Source organism: Cervus elaphus, chromosome 12 (genome assembly GCF_910594005.1).
Source record: "Cervus elaphus chromosome 12, mCerEla1.1, whole genome shotgun sequence".
NCBI classification, from domain to species: Eukaryota; Metazoa; Chordata; class Mammalia; order Artiodactyla; family Cervidae; genus Cervus; species Cervus elaphus.
The window spans coordinates 43367429-43382706 of record NC_057826.1 but is presented as its reverse complement, the minus strand read 5'-3'; the positions used below and the strand labels follow the sequence as shown (position 1 = coordinate 43382706).

Genomic DNA, 15278 nt, shown 5'->3' with positions numbered 1-15278 from the left:
TTCCTCAACCACAGACACAACTGATATACTGAGACCAGCAGTGTTCTCTAGCCAACCAATACCAACTTTCATAAGCTGATTTTTAAACATTCAGGAATTTTTTTGCAAGTTATTTTTAAAGCCTTGGTAGCTTGAAATCAGTCATGGTGGAAATATTTACACCTTTCAAATTGGTAAATGTCACATATCCAGGCTCTTCCTCCTTCCTTCCCCAAGACTGACTCATTAGCACACCACTGACTTGGGCAAACATATGGGCAAGGCCACCTATGATGGCACCAAGGAGTAAGGAGACAGCCCTCAAGGAAGAAAGAGCATCTGACAGCTCAGGGGAGAGGGAAATGAATCAATTTGGATTTATTTGGAAGCATAGCAAATAGTTAAGACTGTTAGATTCTTAGACCTTTTCTTTATGTGCTCTCGAATCAAAGTCCTCAATGAATATTTATCAGACCACCTATTTTGTTCAAGTCACTATGCCTGATAATACAGGAAGTAAGGAAAAGATTAAGGCCCAATCCCCAAGTTTTAAGACTCCTCTAACATAGCCTATTTTAAAGTTAAATAGAAAGATAAATCACAACCCAAGATCGCAATAAAAAGGTTGTCAAGAAACACTATGCTGTTAAATGCCCACAGGATAATATTGTGTGGCTGTTTCTTTAGGGTTGGTCTCACCTGCAGTTATAAGCTCCATGAAGGCGGGACCATGTTTACTTGGTTCATCCTTCACCTACCAAGCATGTGGACCATGGCAGGTGCTGAGTAAACACATGTTGTCTGAAAGTATAATGACCTGGACAGGAGCGCAGTATTTGTGCATAAGAGAGGTACTTCTGTATGGAGGGTGCCCAGGAAGGGAGAGAACAAGAAGAGAGACAGAAGTCAAGAGCAGAAGTAAAAAGCAAAAATCATGCTCAATGTGGGAGGGATGGTAGAGGGCTGTTTTTTGGTTGGGTAGAAAGTTTGAGTAGGGAAGTAATAAGGGATAAGGACAAAAATAAAGGTTGGATGAAGGAAGTGGACTTTAAGCATCTCTAATAGTTTAAGCATAGATGAGTTGAGGCACTTTATATTGATACTATCTCATTTAATCCTCCCAACTCTGTAAGATGCATCCTTATATTACAGATAGAGAAACTGAGACTTGGAAAGATGCTTGCTAGCATCTCACAGATAGTAAAAATGAACCTGGGGCCATGAAACATCAGAACCCATGCTTTCCCTGATCCTGCTCAGTGTCTGTCAGTAAGATTGAGGAGAGCCTTGAAGTAAGATTGAGGAGATCCTCCTGCCCCCAATCCCTCCCAGCATCAGGGTCTTGTCCAGTGAGTCAACTCTTTGCATGAGGTGGCCAAAGTATTGGAGTTTCAGCTTCAACATCAGTCCTTCCAATGAACACCCAGGACTGATCTCCTTTAGGATGGACTGGTTGGATCTCCTTGCAGTCCAAGGGACTCTCAAGACTCCTCTCCAACACCACAGTTCAAAAGCATCAGCTTTCTTCACAGTCCAACTCTCACATCCATACATGACTACTGGAAAAACCATAGCCTTGACTAGACGGACCTTTGTTGGCAAAGTAATGTCTCTGCTTTTTAATATGCTATCTAGGTTGGTCATAACTTTCCTTCCAAGGAGTAAGCGTCTTTTAATTTCATGGCTGCAGTCACCATCTGCAGTGATTTTGGAGCCCCCAAAAATAAAGTCTGACACTGTTTCCCCATCTATTTCCCATGATGTGATGGGACCAGATGCCATGATCTTAGTTTTCTGAATGTTGAGCTTTAAGCCAACTTTTTCACTCTCCTCTTTCACTTTCATCAAGAGCACTGGAAAAGACCCTGATGCTGGGAGGGATTGGGGGCAGGAGGAGAAGGGGACGACAGAGGATGAGGTGGATGGATGGCATCACCGACCCGATGGACATGAGTTTGAGTAAACTCCAGGAGTTGGTGATGGACAGGGAGGCCTGGCGTGCTGTGATTCATGGGGTTGCAAAGAGTTGGACACGACTGAGCAACTGAACTGAACTGAAGTATATGTTTCATTCTCTGCAAGCCTCTGCCTTCCAGCCTCCCTCTCTAATCAGATCTTCCCCTAGCATACAGGATTGGATTTTACTATAACTGCTCCAAGAATATGAATGCAAAGGTTTTTTAGTGTTGTCGCTATGTTTTGTAGGCTGTTGGAAATGCCAAGACCACCCGCAATGACAACAGCAGTCGGTTTGGGAAATACACGGAAATTAGTTTTGATGAGAGAAATCAAATCATAGGAGCGAACATGAGAACTTACCTGCTGGAGAAATCCAGAGTTGTCTTTCAAGTAAGGATAAAAATATTAGTTAAATTTTCTTTTTCCTGACTTATTTATAGTATGGCTCACATTTATGTATTCATTAGACAACCTATGTTGTTTGGTGACTTGAAGTAGAATTTTCCTATCTTTCATTTGCAATGTGGATTATTTTTTTCTGTTTCTTAAAAGTGAAAATTGATGATAGGTACAGTATCAGTAGAATTTCACGATCAAGGGAAAAGTTTATAGCTTTCAATTTTAGGCACTTTAAAAATTCTTAGCATTAAAGATCATTTGTCTTTCTAGAACACAAAAACTACTCAAAATAGACCAAGTTGTTACTTTTTTTGTATTAGGAAGAGAAGCAGATCAGAGCCAGTGAGGTGGGATTTAAGAGAAAGATTCTTCTGTCCATAAAATGGAGAAAATTATCTTCATTTTGACGCAGAAGGAGAGAAAGAATAAGCCTTGTATTGCAAGGAGTTTCTTTAAAATTTCAACTGGTACAAATTACATTATTCCTGTTTCATAGAATGTTTTCGTTTAATATCATTTTCTCTGAGGTGGTTATTTGGAAGGCGATCTTGGACCACCAGGTTGGGTCACAGCAAAAACACAGGTAGATGTCTATATCCGTGAGATCAGATTAGCCATCTAAGACCCTCTTATGGAAAACCTCACATTTTCATTTGTAAAGGTCTGGTGTGATTTCAGGATTCCTCTTTATTTTACAGTCAGAAAATGAACGAAATTACCACATTTTCTATCAGCTTTGTGCATCCGCACAGCAGTCGGAATTTAAACATCTTAAATTAGGTACGTAACGCATGGTGTGTAGAAGAGTCTCTTTTTTGTGTAAGAATTTAAATTCTAGGTTAATCTCTTCTTCTTATAATAACATCACTTTAAAAAAGTATTCTGTCCAAAAACATAAGATCCTTCAGTTCCAGGAGTGGAATTGATGCATTTAACTAAGAAGATAGATTAGTTAGGGGCAGGCTGGTCCAGGAATCAGGTACCCTTCAACCCCAGGGTTCTTTTCAAAGCTCCAGAGCAGTGGAGATCATCAGCTAGAATCACCTGAAGAAGGCTTCTGACCACTGGGACTTACTGATCTAAGTCTCAAATTTTATTTTTATCTGAATTTCCTTGGATGGTCATTTTTCTAAGGTATGACATATTTCCCTTTCTCCTGAGACAGAGTATCTATATCATAATTTGAACATTCTTGAAAATTCAAAATCATTATTAATTGTAATCATAATTAATGAGCCACTTTTCCTTTAGTGCAAACAGCCCAACTCCTATAGTACCTCAGCTCTACTGTCTTGGTCACCCGGACTGAGTTGGTAGATAGAATTGTCTAGTGTATTTGAGTTGAATGCACACTCTCTAATCCTGAAGAATTTGCTTGCACTTGTAGAATCTAAGTTTCTTCAGATGTTATATAATGATAGTATCCATGCCTCATCTCCCAAACAGAATGCAAATAGTGAACATGGAAGGGCTTTCTGAAGTGTCACTTACTATTCAAATTTAGGTGCACATCTGGTTATTATCTTGACCATGGTGATGTTTTTATAACAGTATACAGATATCAGAACTCATCAAGTTTTCTACAGTTCATCATACATTCAGTGAACCTCAGTAAAGCTATATGAAATTGTTAGGTGTGGGAACAAAAACCATGTGCTCTGGAGTCAAGCCTGCATTTTACTTCTCGCTCTGCCACAGTCACTATTTGACTGTGAGTGGGCCATTTCACTTTTCTGAGCCTCAATGTCTGAGTCAGCAACGTAGAATTCTAAGGAGTCAGTGGAAAAACATTATGAAGTGCTTAATACAGCACATTAAGTGTGAACTGCTCTTCTTGCTTCTGATAAACATGTATGTTCACCTTCTTGTGTCATAAACATCACTATCTTTTGATTTCAGGGAGTGCAGAAGAATTTAATTATACGCGAATGGGAGGCAGTACGGTCCTTGTGGGTGTGAATGACAGAGCCGACATGATAGAGACTCAGAAGACCTTCACACTGCTGGGTGAGCGAAAATGTCCTGTCCCAGGAGTGGCCATCTTCTCTAAGAACGCGGGGATGCCCAGCATGCATGTGTTCTGAAGACATCTAATCAGTTCCAAGTTTAGGATGTTGCTGTTGTGTTAGTTGCTCAGTCGTGCCCAACTCTTTGTGACCCCGTGGACTGTAGCCCATCAGGCTCCTCTGTCCATGGGATTCTCCAGGCAACTGGAGTGGGTTGCCATTCCCTTCTCCAGGGGATCTTCCCAACACAGGGATCAAGCTCAGGTCGCCTGCTTTGCAGGTTGATTCTTTTACTGTCTGAGACACCAGGGAAGCCCAATTTTAGGATGAGTCAATCAAAAAACATATTAAGAGGCCAAAGGATCTAGATTGTGTGTTTCCCTTGACAGATCTAGAAATCAACTCCTTTGCACTCAGGCTCACTGGCTTGCTGTGAGAAGCATGAGCCATAAACCCTGTGGATGCTCATAAGCACTTCCAGGCTGACTACAAAGAAGACAGGTGAAAGGAAAAGTCTGAATCAGTTTAGAGGTGTGATGTTGAGCCTACTTGGCCTTGACAGGTATCCTGATGATCATGGTAAAATAAGGGACACCTATATGGAGTTCACTATGCACCAGGCACCATTCTAAACACTTTGTTACCTGTATTAATTCATTTAAACCTTATAACCACCTTATGAGGTAAATGCTTGTTTTTTGTTGGTTTTTTTTTTTTTTTTTTGCATTTACAATAGGAAAACTGAGGCACGGAGATAGTAAGTGATTTACCCAAGGTTTGGGTGGCTAGTAAAGAACAGAACTGGAATTTATACTCAGGGTCTTTAGACATATCATTTGTATACAGAAAACCTGATCTTTAATTGCTAAGATGCTGACCCAGGTGAAATAGGTACTCTTCAGTTTTTTCCCACCTTTTCTTTCCCACATGGACCTCAATTTTGAAAAGATGATAAGTGATATTTATAAAAATAGTTATTCACTCTCCCATTTTGCATTAGTCTAGACATACATGCAACACTGCCAGTCAAACCTTCTGATCAATGTGAGACTATAGATCATTTTTACATCTTACAGAAAATATTAATCTCTTATTAGCCCTAGCTGTTTTCATTGTTGTGACTTAGTTGATATTTGAATGCAAAAAGCAAAGAACTTGAGGTTAAATATATCAGAGTAATAGGCAAGACAAGCACAGTTGTGTAATTGAGAATGAACACAAGATGGTTTCCTAAGCACAATTTCCATCCAATTCTGCTTTTTCAAAACTGCTTTAGGATTCCCCTGGTGGTCCAGTGGTTAAGACTTTGCCTGCCAATGCAGAGAATATGGGTTCAATCCCTGGTTGAGGAATTAAGATCCCACTTTCCTCACAGCCAAAAAAAAATAAAATAAAATAGAAGCAATATTGCAACAAATTCAATAAATGCTTGCTCCTTACCCTTTGGGTCCTTACCCAAATTCAATAAAATGGTCCACATGAAGAAAAAAAAAAATCTTAAGTGATCACTTTAAGAAGGGCCATTTAGACAGTGTCTAATAGTGTGATAAGCAGTTTTGGTACTTATTAACATTTTCTTAAAATAATAATCATGATTTCAGTCTCTGTGTAACGTGCTTCATTGAGAGGCAGCTCGAGAAGGGGACAGGCAGCCTAGCTCTGGCAGGGCTCCCAGGGGACCTGTCCTTCCTTCCCACCTCTATAATGTGTCACCTCACAGTGAAATGATGCAGGCAAAAAGAAGAGGCTTTGCAATCAACTAAGCAAGAATTAAAAGCCAAGTTGGCAGGACTCTGGAGGTTACCCTCTCTAAGACTCAGTTTCTTGATCTGTAGAATGGCTATATTCCTTAGCCACAGGACACTCCTGACAACTGGTAGGGAAATGTACGCGGCACCAGGCTGAGCACACAGCCATTTACTAAATGTTCCTGCCTGCTTTCTGTCTCTATGTACTATACCCTGTCGTCCAAGTCCTAACCATCCTTTGAGCAAAACCATCCTCCTCCAGGAAGCCCTCCCTAATTATTGGAGGTAACAGCAGCAGTTTTTTTCCACTTTATCACATACATTAGATCATTGTACAAATGTCCACGCCAGCAAAGCCAGGACTAATGTGGGACAAGAGAGGCAACTGGGGCGCAGAGTTTAAGGAGTGCTTGCTTGCAGGATGGCATAAGTGCAGAGCTGGCCCTGGGCACCTTGCTTGTGTTACCATGGCCCCAGCCCTGCACACCAGGCCTAGATGTTTTAGGCAAAGCCCCCAAATTTTGTGGGGAATAAGTATAGCAGTCCGCTGCCTCCAGTGGCTGATAAAGGAGGTGGCCGCCCACTGTGCTGTGTGAAGGGGGCTGGGAAGAAAGGCAGAGCTGTTCTGCTTCACTCCTTTCTGGGATTTGTCTTAGAGAGTGACTGGGCATGGCTGGCAGGGCGACCATAGAATCTGTACCTGCTTACTTCCCACCAAGTCTTGTTATTTAAAAACACTAGCCTGGTGACCTCCTCTCCTCTGATGGCTTGTGCTTGGCCATTAGACCTCACAGTTTAGCCCTTAATTATCTATTGTCATGAATTTGCTCAGGTTTTTTCCCATGCATCATAGAATAGGTCTGTGGCCTCACACGTGCGTGAGTGCTAAGTCACTTCAGTCATGTCCGTCTCTTTGCGACCCTATGGACTGTAGGTAGACCTCCAGGCTCTTCTGTTCTTGGGATTCTCCAGGCAAGAATACTGGAGTGGGTTGCTATTTCCTCCCCACCCACAGATCGAACCCACGTCTCTTGTGTATCCTACGTTGGCAGGCAGGTTCTTTACCACTAGCACCACCTGGCACAGGTCAGTTATTATCTCTGGGAATCAGTTTCCCCATCTGTACACTGGGGCAGCAATGAAAATACTCAGTCATTTCAGTTATTTATTGCTGTACTCCAAATCTTGGTAGCTTAAAATGACTATTTTTATAACATATGACATAATTTATCTGTTCCTCTATTACAAACATTCAGGTTATTACTGGATTATTGTCATTAAGATGAAACTTTAATGAACAATTAATTCTATTTAACAAATAACCATTAAAACTGAAAACAATCCAGCACTATTTTAAATGATCTTAACTATGAGTGCTTCTCTTTGAGAAAGTGACTTATGCCAGTGGCTCTCAATACTGGAATATCAGGTCACGTGAGACTTTTCTTTTAAATTCTAACATCTAGATATCACCCCAGACCTATTAAATCTGAAGGAGAATATCTGCAAATAATGATATATCTGAAAGAGAAAAAATTATCATGCAGAAACTTCTCATTCTAATCTATGGACTATGTGAAAACTTTAAGATAGACATTTCCAATAAAAAATGTCTAACTCTGGGCTTCTTTCCATCAGGAATTTATGAACTAACATTCAATTTCTACCCTAGTCAATGGTTCTAACAAAACTTCTCATTTTAAAAAGATCAGGGACTTCCCTGGCGATCCAGTGGTTCAGACTTCGCCTTCCAATGCAAGGAATTTCGATCCCTAGTCAGGGAGCTGATATCCACCTGCCTCGTGGGCAAAATAATAAAACATAAAACAGAAGCAGTATTGTAACAAATTCAATAAAGACTTTAAAATGGTCCACATTTTAAAAAATCTTTAAAAAAAAAAACTCCTTAAAAAAGTCAGATTTTTTTTTGCTACAAAATTTTATTTTCCAAAGTTCACTTAAACTGAACAAAAGAAAATCTTTATAGAGAAATACACAGTTCTTAATGTTTCTCCACATGCATGCATTGGAGATGGCTATGAGTCCTCTAAGAATGAGAACTTTATCAATAAGCCAGATACAAGATAATAAATATTGTATGATTCCTCTTATATAAGGTACCAATAATAGCCAAATTCATAGAGACAGAAAATAGAAGAGAGGTTACCAAGAGCTAAGGAGAGGGAGGAATAGGGAATCATTCAATAATGAGTACAGAATTTCTGTTTGGAATGATTTTCTTTAAAAGTCCTAGAAATGGATGGTTGCACAATATTGTGAATGCAGTTTAATTGCATTGAATTAGACACTTTTAAATGGTAAAAAATATAAATAAGTAACATGATAATTTATCATTGTCTCTTGTGACTCTGGGCTGACTGGGCTCAGCTGGGCACTTCTCACGTGGGGACTCTTGTCTGGTGGTGGCAGGGGTTCGATCAGCTGAAGACTTCTGTCATACGGGCTGGGGTGACTGGAACTACTGGGGGCTGGGCAGGCTTTCTCTCTCTCCATGTGGCCTTCCTCACGCATGCTGGTCTCAGGGTCGATGGACTGCACATGAGGCTATCTTCTCCCATGAGCCAATTCCAATAGGCTCAGGTAGACTCTGTGGGTCTTTTTATGAACCAGCCTCAGAAGCAGTGCAGCATCACTATTGCTATGTGCTTATAATCAAAAGCAAGGCAGAGGATCAGCTCAGAGTCATGACCCTCAAGGAGGGAACCACAGAGGGTATGAACAATTGGATGCATTGTGGGGGGTCATCTTTGTAGCGTAGCCACCACAGTTGCTGTTAGGGATGTTGTGGGGATTAAGAGAGAATGTCTTAATTGATTTGTGAACTGTGGTATGCTCTGTCAGTGTGAGAGATCAGTATGCATTTAATGAAAGCATGATCTCAATGCATGAATCACTAAAAAAGTGTCTTTGGCCAGAGGTTGGCAGATTGCAGCCTTTTTTGTAAATAAACTTTTATTGGAACACAGAGACACTCTTTTAAGTATGATCTATGGCTGTTTTCATGCTATGATGCTAGAATTGAGTTCTTGTGACAGACTCTACAGCCTGCAAAGCCTAGTAAGAAAACATATGTTGACCCTTGTCCCAGGCGATAGAGTGAGCATAGTTGATGGATTCCTTAGACTTTTATTTAAATTTGTGAAAGGACTTGTGGGTGGAGTCATGAGCCTAGCTTCAACCCCAGTGTATCTAAAACATGGACATCTCCTGAGGGCCCCTGACCAGACAAAGAAGTTTGAGCAGTCTTTGGAGACCTGTTTCCTGCTGTAGAGTGGATTCACATATGGAACTCACTGTAACGTGGAGATTGCCATCATCCTGTGACCCCCATAGCCAATAATCTCATGCTATGTGTCAAATTTCATGGTCTGTGAACCTTCCTTGTCCAACACAGTAACCACTAGCCACAGATGATTATCTGTGCTAGTTAAAATGAGATAACTTTTAAAATTCAGTTCCTCAGTTGCACTAGGCATGTTTCAAGTGCTCATAACCATATGTAGAAAATAGCTGCCATGTAGTTCAGCACAGATAAAGAACATTTCATCCCCAAGGAAAGTTCTGTCCAACAGCACATCTCCAACAATGTGAATACCTCATGTACACCACTTATCCCATGGGTCGTGTCCTCTTGTTTGTGCCTCAGTGTTTTCTGTCTTAGATGTTGATTCCCTCATGGGCAGACTGCCCAATGTGAATTGTACATAGGCTTATAACACATTTGGGCAGACACCTTTCTTAAAATGTCATTGCTAAATAAGTACTTGCTGTTTATTTGTCCATTGCCATGATTTGTTATGGAGACAGTTTGGAGAGACGGGCAAGATTAGCAGTGAGGTCATCCAGCTCAGTACCCAGATCTACTTCACAGCACACCCAGTAAACAGACCTCTGGAGTCTGCTCACACTTCTTTGCCTGGTGTGGGTTTGTCAGGAGAGCATCACATTTAGACACCCTGGGGTGAACTAGGGCAGCTTTGTGACTCCATGGGTCTTTTCACACACTGTAGCAGTCGCTGGCACTAAACTGCTTAGCCATGACACACACAGTGTGATTGTGACCTTGGCAAGTTCGATAGACTTTCTGTGCTTTAGTTTCCCCCTCTGTAAAATGGGAACAGTTCAGTTTAGTTCAGTCACTCAGTCATATCCAACTCTTTGTGACCCCATGAACTGCAGCAGGCCAGGGTTCCCTGTCCATCACCAACTCCTGGAGCCTACTCAAACTCATGTCCATCATGCTGGTGATGCCATCTAACCATCTCATCCTCTGTCGTCCCCTCTTCCTCCCGCCTTCAATCTTTCCCAGCATCAGGGTCTTTTCCAATGAGTTGGTTTTTCAATTCAGGTGGCCAAAGTATTGGAGTTTCAGCTTCAATATCGGTCCTTCCAACAAACATTCAGGACTGATTTCCTTTAGGATGGACTGGTTGGATCTCCTTGCAGTCCAAGGGACTCTCAAGAGTCTTTTCTAACACCACAGTTCAAAAGCATCAATTCTTCAGTGCTCAGCTTTCTTTATAGTCCAACTCTCACATCCATACATGACCACTGGAAAAACCATGACTTTGACTAGATAGACCTTTGTTGGCAAAGTAATGTCTCTGCTTTTTAATATGCTGTCTAGGTTTGTCATAACTTTTCTTCCAAGGAGCAAGTGTCTTTTAATTTCATGGCTGCAGTCACCATTTGCAGTGATTTTGGAACCTAAAAAATACTAGTACTTTATATAGTTGTAAGGATTAGTTGAGGTGACATGTGGAAAGTACTCAGGATAGTGCCTGATGCAGAGTTTCATGCTGTTTCTCTTCTGGCTCTGCTTCTGAGGTACTAAAATGGTTCTGGTACCCAATTCCAGTGTGTTGCTGGGGCGGGGGTCTCCCACCCCACGCTATTCCCTGGGCACCAACTGGGTATCCTGTAGTTCAACTCAGTGCTAACATTGTCTACTTGGAGAAAGCATCAGCTCTCACAGGTTAAGGGCTCAGTCCCGCCTGACTGGACCCGGCCCCTGCCCATGTCAGGTGACAGACCCCTGTCCAGGTTGTTACTGGTGCTCCTGACTAAGAGGCTGTAAACCAGAGGTTCCCTTAACCACCTCCTGGAATTTGACCAATTTGCTAAAGCAGCTCACATAACTCAGGGAAACATATTTTACATGTTTACATAATAAACACCAGTTTATTATGAAAGGATATAAAGCTCAAGAAAAGCCCATTGTAACAGATATATAGGAGCAAGTATATGGGAAGGAGCAAAAACTTCTGTGCTGAGAGTATCACTCTCCCCAGTCCCATGGGTTCACTCCGGGGCTCTCCAAACCTTGTCCTTTTGGGGGTTATGGAGACTTCAGTACATGCACACTGATTAAATCATTGGCTATTGGCAGTCAGTTCAACTTGCGGTGCCTCTCTGCTCCCCAAAGGTTAAGGGGTGAGCCTGAAAGTTCCCACTCTCCATCTCAGGATAGTTTCTCCTGGCAACCAGCCCCCATCCACACATGACACAGGGGGCATTCCAAAATTGCCTCATTACCGAAAGACATCTTAGTCTCTCTCACCACTTAGGAAGTTCCCAGGTTTTTAGAAGTTCTGTGCCAGAAACTGTATGAATGCCAATTTATATATTTCTTAATACAAATAACAATATCACAGGGACCTTAGCAGGTTACCCCCTGAGGAAGCAGAATGGGGTGCATTTTGATCAAGAGCTTACTTCCTTTGTTCTTCTGCTGACTCTCATTTAATTCATCCTTTGATCTTTGCCTGACCATTAAGATCTCTGTCAGAAAGAAAACTCTGGAAACAGATCTTTCCTGGACCTCAGGTTCAAGGAACTTGACCACTATGTTTCTTGTTGAAACCCACCTCAAGCCATCAGTGCTTTTGCAAGGATTTTATCTCACTGAAGAAAATTACTTAACTGAGGTCTTAAGTTCTTTCTTTGAGTCAGTACTTTGGAGTTGTTATTTCAGTTTTGTCAGTTCTGGAAGGCATGGGCTTAGTCATGGATTATGCAGAGAGTGGGAGTGTCAGAGCAGATTTTCAAAGTTTGCATTTTTAGTTGCTTTTCCTCGTCACTTACCTGTCATTTATCATGGTGATGCCCTGGAGGTTATTTCTTTTAGAATTGGCTGTCATTCAAATGGAAATGTTAGCTTGAAATGGAGTGACTGCAAATGCCTGGACTCGGGTTGAACTGGAGGCATCTATGTAATTTTGCTTTGAAACCATATCTGACTTTTAAAAAAATTATTTATTTTTAATTGAAGGATAACGGCTTTACAATATTGATTTGGTTTCTGCCATACATCATCAACATGAATCACCCATAGGTGTACATATGTCCCCTCCCTCCCACCTCCCACCCTTCCCCATATCTCTAGGTTGTTACAGAGCCCCAGTTTGAGTTCCCTGAGTCATATAGCAAATGAAATCATATGTGACTTTGATTTTGTGTGATCTTTGAAGGAGAGAAGACTCTCCAGGTTTAGAAATTCTTTTGGAACATGACCTGGCTGCTATTGAGATATTCCAGGTATCTTCAAGTCAGAAGCAGCGGTGACCACAATGGCTCTTTCTGGGCATTTAGGGCCTGCTGCTTTTTTGCTGAGTGAAGTGAGGGTCTCCTGTTAGCTGAAAAAAAAAAAATGCACAACCTGAAAACTGAAAATTACGTTTTACTCAGTAGACAAAACTGAAGGCTTGAGCCCGGGATGCAGCCTCTCAGACAGCTCTGAGGGACTGCTCTGAAGAGGTAAGGGAGGAGCCAGGATATATAGGAGTCTTGCAACAAAGACCAGGTAGTCAGAACATCAAAATATTACTGTTAGTTAAAGAAAACCAGGTATCTCAAATTAAGGAATTTAGCGCTTTTCTATTATATATATGGGAAGATGCAAAAGTCTGGGCTCAGTGAAATCATCCCTTTGATATGCAGCTTAGCTACCTAGGACCAGTATTCCGCTTTTCTGCATCCTGAGTCCCCTCAGGCTGCACTCCTGGGAGCGGTGTTAGTGGCTGAGAGCTGGATGGCCACAGCATCCGTTGTTTGCTGACTTGGCAGGCAACTGTTTTCTTTCACAAGTGATATTCCACCTATATTGGTCAGGGTCCCATGCTGGGAACACGGGACACATTCAAATAAGATAAAAGGAGGAAAGTTTATTTACCAAGGGAGCAACTACAAATTGCAAATTGTGTGGGGCTGAGAGGGCTGCAAGGAGCAGCAGGGCCCTGGAAACAGCAGCTCTTTCTGTTTGGGCACAGGGGTGTTACTTGAGCCTGAAGGGAGGGTCCGGGAAAGTCAGCACCAGACCTGGAATAGATACCGCCTGCACAGCCAGCCTGAGGCAACTGCAAGGAAAGAGATGGGGAGATGTACCCATATCTTCTCCTCCTGTTCTCTGATCTCCTGACAGGGTACGCATTGGCCAGACCCAACCAGAGGGCATGAAAACCCATCACCTTGGTCCAAACAGGCCAGCCGCCTGGGGCAGATAGCAGGGTGCAGAGCTGGAGGGGCAAGTGGAGTCCTTCCAGCACCCACCATAAAAAGCATTTGGGTAACTTATAAACAAGAAAGAAAAAAAAATACCAATAAAAAAAAACACAGCAGGGACTTCCCTGGCAGTCCAGTGGTTAAGAGTTGGCCTTCCAAAGCAGAAGGTGCGAGTTTGGTTGGGAGCTAAGATCCCACATATCTTGCAGCAAAAAAAAAAAAAAAACCCAAAACATAAAATAGAAACAATATTGTAATAAATTCAATACAGACGTCTTAAAAAATGGTCCACATTAAAAAAAAAAACTTTAAAAATTTAATTTTTTTTTTTTTTTTAAAAAAGGAAGCACAGCATACAGAATGAAAGAGCCAATTCTCCCAGGAACCTGACATGAAATGGCTACTCAGATATTAATTTCTGAATTGAACTTTCTAGCAGCCACCACAGAGGGGAAGCCTGGTGGGTTGAACAGTTAACATTGTGTATCTGCACACATCAAACTAGAAAGACAAACTAGTGAGCCAGATTCTCCCTGGGGTCCACTTCCTGTACCCTGTCCCGTCTCTTGGCACTGATGGTATTAGAGGGTCCTGAAAGAATTCAGGTGCTTGTCTTACTAGTGATTATGCAAGAGAAGAAATGGAGTATTCCTAATTTGGAAAAAATTTTGTTTTCAGGTTTCAAGGAAGATTTTCAGATGGACGTTTTTAAGGTCCTGGCAGCCATCCTACATCTGGGCAATGTACAGATCACAGCAGTGGGCCACGAGAGATCAGTAATCAACGTAAGATATGTGTTTGTTTCCCCCATCCTGTGTTGGGAGGATCATCAGCAGAAGCTCTCAGGGTTACCCTGCTTTTGCATTTTAGCACCAGGCACACTGGACCTACTCGGGGGATCAGTTTAACAGGAACAAGGAAGATCGGGGTTTCCATGGGTTGCCTTCAAAGAGTAAAACTTCTTTCTTCCCCTTGCAACGGCAGAGAAAGGGGAAACACATCCTCTGTGTGTTTTCCTTTTATTCAACAAATTTTTATTGAATGCCTTCCTCTGTGCCAGACACTGTTGTAGGCTCTGGAGAAACATCAGTGAACAAAACAAAATCAGAAGGCCTTCATTAAGCTTTTGATCAGGGGGAGAAAATGGAGGGGAGGAGACACAGTAAAAGTTATAGGGTCTGGCAGCTGGCAATAACCATTAAAAATGAAAATAGGGGGCTTCCCTGGTGGCTCAGGGGTAAAAAATCTGCTTGCCAGTGCAGGAGACATGGGTTCGATCCCTGGTCAGGGAGGGTCCCACATGCTGCAGAACAACTAAGCCCATGGACCACAACTGTTGAGTCTGTGCTCTAGAGTCCAGGAACCACAACTGCTGAGCCCGAGTACCACAGCTACTGAAGCCCACACACCTAGAGCCTGTGTTCCTCACCAAGAGAAGCCACCTCATTGAGAAGCCTGCACACCGCAACTAGAGAGCAGCCCCTACTCACCACAGCTAGAGAAAAGTCTACACAGCAACAAAGACTGAGCACAGCTCAAAATAAAAATAAATATTATTTTTTAAAAAGAAGGAAAATAGGGACTTCTCTGGTAGTCCAGTGGTTAAGTCTCCACACTTCTAATGCAGGGGGTGTGTGTTCAATCTCTGGTCAGGAAGCTAAGATCC

At 42.0% G+C, this 15278-nt stretch overlaps 1 protein-coding gene across 2 annotated transcripts in view; it reads left to right on the top strand.

Annotated features, from left to right (window-relative positions):
• Window positions 1–15278, top strand: part of MYO5C (myosin VC) — a 115165-nt gene that overhangs the window by 24672 nt on the left and 75215 nt on the right. For both annotated transcript variants that reach the window (XM_043920792.1, XM_043920793.1), the window contains exons 6-9: window positions 2185–2328; window positions 3036–3117; window positions 4237–4344; window positions 14291–14397. In XM_043920792.1, the coding sequence (XP_043776727.1) occupies window positions 2185–2328; window positions 3036–3117; window positions 4237–4344; window positions 14291–14397 (441 nt within the window). The remainder of the gene's footprint in view (window positions 1–2184; window positions 2329–3035; window positions 3118–4236; window positions 4345–14290; window positions 14398–15278) is intronic.